The following is a 7,500-nucleotide window of genomic DNA, read 5'->3' on the forward strand; positions in this document are numbered from 1 at the left end:
ACTACTACTACTACTAAAACCTTTTCAGCTGCGATGTTGGTGTTCCTGCAGCTGCTGTTGCTACTACTACTGCTGGTGTTCTTCTTTACAACAAATACAGTTCTACTACAGTTATTGCTGCCCTTGAATTACTTGTTTTGGTGTTTTGAAAATAATGGATTGAAGTCGTTGAAACTGTCCTGAATATTATTTTTTTTCTTTCTCTTATCTTCCCATATTTGTTGTCTTCATTCATGCATTCCTCTCTTCCTCCTTTTCTTTCTTTTACCTTTCTTTATGTCTGTGTCTCTGTCCCCCCTCCCCCACCTCTGTCCGTATTTCAGTATGCATTTCTGTCTCCCTAATGTAACCTAACGTAACTTAAGTCTATCTCTTTCATTTTGTCTCAGTTTGTGTATCTGTCTGTCTCTCTTTATCTATTCCGGTGTCGCATTGTCTTTGTTCCTTTTATTATTTGCATATGTTTGTCTCGTTCTTTATATCTGATATTCTCTCGCTCTGTGTCTGTCTATCTGTCTAACTCTCTCGCTCTCTGTCTATCTGTCTGTCTAATTCTCTCTCTCTCTCTCTCTCTCTCTCTCTCTCTCTCTCTCTCTCTCTCTCTCTCTCTCTCTCTCTCTCTCTCCACATAACCATTCATTCACAAGATCAAGAGTGAAATATCATTCTAATCTGCATTTTCTACCAATTTTCACTGACAACAGGAAGAACAGTTGGCGGGAGAGGAGGAGGAGGAGGAGGTGAAGGAGAAGGGGGAGAAGGAGGACGACGAGAGGTTGCACTGGAACGAGTGGGTGCAAGGGCAGGTGCTCGGATCCTTCTTCTATGGCTATTGGATCAGTCAGGTTAGTCCCTTTGAAAATTTCCAGCGAGTAACGAAAGAAAGCGGGTTTATATGTATACGTATTTGTGTTTGTAGGCTTTAAAATTCCTTGTTACGTTATTTTTTCCAGGTCAGGTTGGATCTGTAACTTTTATGCTTTTTTTTTGTTTTGTTCTTTTGATTTTCGTGGGTTTTCGTGTTCTCCCTCTTTTTTTTTTTGTGAGTGATGGATTCTTGTACGAGCAAGTAATATTTATAGAATGGAAATATTTTTTAGGAGAATCAGAAAGCAGGTTTTTTTTCTTTTTTTTTTTTTTTTTTTGTCTTTTTATCTTACATGGAACTTGATGTCTTAATCATTTACAGAGAGAGAGAGAGAGAGAGAGAGAGAGAGAGAGAGAGAGAGAGAGAGAGAGAGAGAGAGAGAGAGAGAGAGAGAGAGAGAGAGGTAAACAGGTAAACAGGTAAACAGACAGACTTTTTTTGCAAGTAGTAAAGTAAAAGAACCTTCCTACTCTTTTTTTTCCCCCTTGAATTTTCTTTCTTTTTCTCCCTTGACTTTCTTTTCTTTTCTTTTTTTCTCTAACCTTGACAGATCTCCAGCACGCATAAAAACGACAGATAGCCACAATCAGTTATTCAGCTAATTAGCACTAAGCTCACCTGGTCATTCTTTCACAGGTGGCTGGCGGGAGACTGTCTGAATTATACGGTGCCAAGCTTGTCTTTGGTATCACTGTGCTGTCCGGGGGCGTGGCGGCTTTCCTTACACCCATCGCCGCCTACTCCCACTACCTCTCCCTCGTCACCCTCAGGGCACTCCAGGGCTTTATGCAGGTGAGAATCGGTGAGGGGTGTGTGTGAATTGTGACGGAGTATTGTGAGGTTTTAAATGGCTTTTATGTGGTTATGAGTAATGTTGTGGAGTTATCGGTGTGGTTTGTGGGTTTGTGGGTGATTCTGAGAATTATGAGGGTGTTTTGCGAGGTTATGGGTGAGTGGGTATTGTGAGGTTGAGGTTATATATACAGAGTGTAACACAAGTTTCAGAGGATATTACCATCAGTGTAAGTACAGGTTAATCTAAGCTGAAAATGTTCTATGCACATATGTATTTTAAGGCGTTGTTTAGGCGTGGTGTGAAATTCGTGTGACCTGGCGACAGATAAAACGGCCAGGCTGGGCGGGAAACCGTGGCGGAGAAACGCCACGTCCACACACTCCCAGTTAAGTTGTGCAGTTGTGCAATGAACGTATTCCTTGTCATAGTCACGGAGGGAAGTTGCTTGTGACTGATTAACTATCCTTCTGCTTATGCTGTCACCCTTTCTTCTCCGTTGGGCTCCTCCGATCACAATCTCATATCTTTATCTTGTCCTATCACTCCAATCCCTCCTCAGGATCCCCCTAAGCGAAGGTACCTCTGGCGTTTTGCCTCTGCTAGTTGAGGGGACCTGAGGAGGTATTTTGCTGATTTTCCTTGGAATGACTACTGCTTCCGTGTCAGAGACCCGTCTTTGTGTGCTGAGCGCATAACAGAGGTGATAGTGTCTGGCATGGAGGCGTACATTCCTCACTCTTTTTCTCGTCCTAAACCTTCTAAACCTTGGTTTAACACAGCTTGTTCTCGTGCTATACATGATAGAGAGGTGGCCCACAAAAGGTACTTAAGCCTTCCATCACCAGAATCTCATGCACTTTATATTTCTGCCCGGAACCATGCCAAGTCTGTTCTCCAACTAGCCAAAAACTCCTTCATTAACAGAAAATGTCAAAACCTTTCAAGATCTAACTCCCCTCGTGATTTCTGGCATCTAGCGAAAAATATCTCCAATAACTTTGCTTCTTCTTCTTTCCCTCCTCTACTTCAACCAGATGGCACCACTGCTATCACATCTATTTCTAAAGCTGAACTCTTTGCTCAAACCTTTGCTAAAAATTCTACCTTGGACGATTCTGGGCTTGTTCCTCCCTCTCCTCCACCCTCTGACTACTTCATGCCACGTATTAAAATTCTTCGCAGTGATGTTTTCCATGCCCTCGCTGGCCTAAACCCTCGGAAGGCTTATGGACCTGATGGGGTCCTTCCTATTGTTCTCCGAAACTGTGCCTCCGTGCTTGCACCTTGCCTAGTCAAACTCTTTCAGTTCTGTCTGTCAACATCTACCTTTCCTTCTTGCTGGAAGTTTGCCTACATTCAACCTGTTCCTAAAAAGGGTGACCGTTCTAATCCCTCAAACTACCGTCCTATTGCTTTAATTTCCTGCCTATCTAAAGTTTTTGAATCTATCCTCAACAGGAAGATTCTTAAACATCTATCACTTCACAACCTTCTATCTGATCGCCAGTATGGGTTCCGTCAAGGCCGCTCTATTGGTGATCTTCTGGCTTTCCTTACTGAGTCTTGGTCATCCTCTTTTAGAGATTTTGGTGAAACTTTTGCTGTTGCCTTGGACATATCAAAAGCTTTTGATAGAGTCTGGCACAAAGCTTTGATTTCCAAACTACCCTCCTACGGTTTCTATCCTTTTCTCTGTAACTTCATCTCAAGTTTCCTTTCTGACCGTTCTATTGCTGCTGTGGTAGACGGTCACTGTTCTTCTCCTAAATCTATTATAAGTGGTGTTCCTCAGGGTTCTGTCCTGTCACCCACTCTCTTCTTATTATTCATTAATGATCTTCTAAACCAAACTTCTTGTCCTATCCACTCCTACGCTGATGATACCACCCTGCACTTTTCCACGTCTTTTCATAGACGTCCAACCCTTCAGGAGGTAAACATATCACGCAAGGAAGCCACAGAACGCCTGACTTCTGATCTTTCTAAAATTTCTGATTGGGGCAGAGCAAACTTGGTATTGTTCAATGCCTCAAAAACTCAATTCCTCCATCTATCAACTCGACACAACCTTCCAGACAACTATTCCCTCTTCTTCAATGGCACTCAACTGTCCCCCTCCTATACACTGAACATCCTCGGTCTGTCCTTTACTTATAATCTGAACTGGAAACTTCACATCTCATCTCTAGCTAAAATAGCTTCTATGAAGTTAGGTGTTCTGAGACGTCTCCGCCAGTTTTTCTCACCCCCCCCCCCAGCTGCTAACTCTGTACAAGGGCCTTATCCGTCCATGTATGGAGTATGCTTCACATGTCTGGGGGGTTCCACTCATACTGCTCTTCTAGACAGGGTGGAATCAAAAGCTTTTCATCTCATCAACTCCTCTACTCTAACTGACTGTCTTCAGCCTCTCTCTCACCGCCGCAATGTTGCATATCTAGCTGTCTTCTACCGCTATTTTCATACTAACTGCTCTTCTGATCTTGCTAACTGCATGCCTCCCCTCCTTCCGCGGCCTCGCTGCACAAGACTTACTTCTTTCTCTCACCCCTATTCTGTCCACCTCTCTAATGCAAGAGTTAACCAGTATTCTCAGTCATTCATCCCTTTCTCTGGTAAACTCTGGAACTCCCTGCCTGCTTCTGTATTTCCACCTTCCTATGACTTGAATTCCTTCAAGAGGGAGGTTTCAAGACACTTATCCACCAATTTTTGACCACTGCTTTGACCCTTTTATGGGACTGGCATTTTAGTGGGCATTTTTTTTTTATTAGATTTTTGTTGCCCTTGGCCAGTATCCTTCCTACATAAAAAAAAAAAAAGTTGATTTGCTGCTAACCTCGATTTTCTCCACTCCTTGCCCGGGCAGGCAATGCCTGGTGACGCATATTGCTTTACTATCACTATGTGATAGTAAAGCATACTATCACTATGTGATACTATCACTATGTGATACTATACTATCACTATGTGATGTGATGTTTATCGCTAAATCACTTGTACGCTGCTATCACTGTAAACCTGAAAAATTATGACAGAATAATTCACAGTTTCACTAACAGACGGACATCCAGGTCTACGCATCCCGCCATGGTTACCCGCCCAGCCTGACTGTTGTATCCGTCGCCAGGCCACCCTTGAATTTCACACCACGGCTAAACAATGCATATGAGCATACAACATTTTCGACTTAGATTAACTGTATTTCCACCTCTGGCAATACCAGCAGAAACTCGTTCTACATCCTGTAAATTTATGTCTCTGCACCACCCCTGTCCTTGATTAAAAAAATACACGTCTTATTGGGTCTAAGAATGTCTATTACTCTATCCTTATTTTCTTTCCTTCTTATTTTCTTTCTTTTCTTATTTTTCATTTTATATATCTATCTATCAATCAGTCTATCTATCTATCTGTCTGTTTATATATTAATTAATCTATTTATTCGTAACTTTATCTTTCCGTCTGCTGGTGTGTTCTCGCTAGTTACTGTTAGTGCCGCTTCCTCCCCCAGGGCGCTGCCTACCCTTGCACTTTCACGTTGATGGTCAGCTGGATTCCGCGCTTCGAGCAGGCCAAGTTTGTCGCCTTCGTGTTGTTTTGTGAGTAGCCCGTGTCTCGTGTGTTCGCCACCATCGCCACCATCGCCACCATCACCACCATCACCACCTTTGCATTTCATCACCGCTGCTTCTTGTTTTGCTCTCTTCTCTTCTTTTTCTTTTCCTTATTATCACCTCCTTCATCTTTTCTCACCCTTTAGCGTATCCTCTCTCTCATCTCCGTCTTCTACATCATGCTATCATCATCTTCTCCATTATTTTTTCTTTGTTTTTCTTTTATGATTTTGAGTGATAGCATTTCATTCGTTTTTTTTATTTCTTTCTATTTATTTTTTAGATTTCTGTCTAATACAAGTCTCCTTTAAGGCACCACTGTAATTTTTGTACTGTTAAAGCATTTGAATTTGAATTATCTCCCCAACGATCTCTCTCTCTCTCTCTCTCTCTCTCTCTCTCTCTCTCTCTCTCTCTCTCTCTCTCTCTCTCTCTCTCTCTCTCTCTCCATCTTCCACACCATACCATCACCTATTTCCCACACTGTCTTTCCCAACCACCACCACCACTACCATCTCTCACCATCCCTTATATCACCAGGTAACAACATCAGCATCACCTTCACCATGGCTCTGTGCGGCTTCGTGATCGACAAGCTGGGGTGGGAGGGCGCCTTCTACGTGACTGGTGCCATCTCCTTCGCCTGGTGCATCGTGTGGTACTTCTGCATGTACGATAACCCCGCGAACCACCCAAGGTAAGGTCCATGTTCTGAAGCACTTCTGCGCCGCACCTCCACTACATTGAAAAGGCTCTAGTTGAAGTTACACGGGTTTTTAAGGGTCTTCTATGATTCTAGTGGCAGATTAACAAGATTTCTACATTATCATCACCAGAAACACTCTTGAGCGTTTCATAATACTGGCCTTTGTACCGATTAAATTTCTTTTCGTCTTCTTCCCGAGCAGGATCACCCAAGAGGAACTGAGATACATCACGGAGTCCAAGAATTACTGCCCTGAGTGTAAAACGGTCGTGCAGTCACCCTCCTCGCCCCTCTCATTGCCTCCGTCCTCGTCCGTGCCGTGGTTGCGCTTGGCTAAATCCGCCCCCATGTGGGCCATCATTATGGCTGAGATCGGCAACTCTTTTGGCTACAGCGTGTACTTCTCTTACCTGCCCACCTATGTAGAGAACGTGATTGGCGTACCCATCAGTCAGGTTAGCAGAGAGAGAGAGAGAGAGAGAGAGAGAGAGAGAGAGAGAGAGAGAGATGGGAAGGGTAGGGTGGTTGGACAGACAGGCAGAGAAATCCGATTATATGTTTAATGCATATTCATAAATCGTGTGTTTGGAAACTATGTTGACATTATGATTATTAGTGTTATGTTTGTCTTTCTCTCTCTTCTTCCCCCTCCTCCTCTTCCTCCCCTTCTTCCTCCTCCCCTTCCTCCTATTCCACTTCTTCCTGTTTTATCACTACCTCATCCTTCTCTTCCACACTCCTCCTCCACTGCCTCCTCCACCTTGTTTTTCCCTCAAATTTCTCCATTAACACTTAACCCTTCACGTCTACCCTCAACCATCACTACCTTCTCTCTCACACGTCCCTCCCACACACCTTTTCTCCCATGTGTCTCCTCCACACCACCTCTTCACCCTCCTCGCCTTACACAACTCCTTACCTCCCACACATCTACTTTTTCTTCCATGCATCTTTTCGTCGTCTTCCTTTTCTTCTTCCTCTACCTCCTTTCCCTCAGAACGGTCTGCTCTCCGCCCTGCCTTTCCTTGCACGGTACCTGGGCGGCGCAGTGTTCGCCACCACCGGGGAGTGTCTGCTGGCCCGGAGGAAACTGACCGTGATGACCGTGCGGAGGGCCTTCAGCATCGTGGGTGAGAGAGAGAGAGAGAGAGAGAGAGAGAGAGAGAGAGAGAGAGAGAGAGAGAGAGAGAGAGAGAGATTGTGTTTAGTTCTGCAATTTAAGTTTCATATCGTGTATAATTTCCCTTCCTCCTATTTCTATCTTACTACTATCCTCCTCCTCCATCCTCCTTCTCTCTCTCCCTCCGTTCCTTCTCCCTTTTCCTTCGACTGACCTTATACAGTAATTCCTCTTCCATTCCCTTCCTTCCCTCCTGTTCCACCTTCACCTTTTCTAATCCCGTAAAGACAACTCGGAAATAAAGATAATCCCTGGTCTGGATTAAGGACAGGCCATTAGCACTAAATTATTCCCTTGCTATAATCTGGTGTGCGAGTGGAGGTTTGCTGTAAT

At 44.0% G+C, this 7,500-nt stretch overlaps 1 protein-coding gene across 8 annotated transcripts in view; it reads left to right on the forward strand.

The window, feature by feature from the left end:
- Positions 1 to 7,500, forward strand: part of LOC135090115 (putative inorganic phosphate cotransporter) — a 49,603-nt gene that overhangs the window by 37,078 nt on the left and 5,025 nt on the right. For all 8 annotated transcript variants that reach the window (XM_063986476.1, XM_063986475.1, XM_063986470.1 and 5 more), the window contains exons 5-10: positions 705 to 845; positions 1,505 to 1,660; positions 5,179 to 5,266; positions 5,822 to 5,978; positions 6,190 to 6,442; positions 6,985 to 7,117. In XM_063986476.1, coding sequence (XP_063842546.1) covers positions 705 to 845; positions 1,505 to 1,660; positions 5,179 to 5,266; positions 5,822 to 5,978; positions 6,190 to 6,442; positions 6,985 to 7,117 — 928 coding nt within the window. The remainder of the gene's footprint in view (positions 1 to 704; positions 846 to 1,504; positions 1,661 to 5,178; positions 5,267 to 5,821; positions 5,979 to 6,189; positions 6,443 to 6,984; positions 7,118 to 7,500) is intronic.

Source organism: Scylla paramamosain, chromosome 34, assembly GCF_035594125.1.
Source record: "Scylla paramamosain isolate STU-SP2022 chromosome 34, ASM3559412v1, whole genome shotgun sequence".
In the NCBI taxonomy this organism is placed as follows: domain Eukaryota; kingdom Metazoa; phylum Arthropoda; class Malacostraca; order Decapoda; family Portunidae; genus Scylla; species Scylla paramamosain.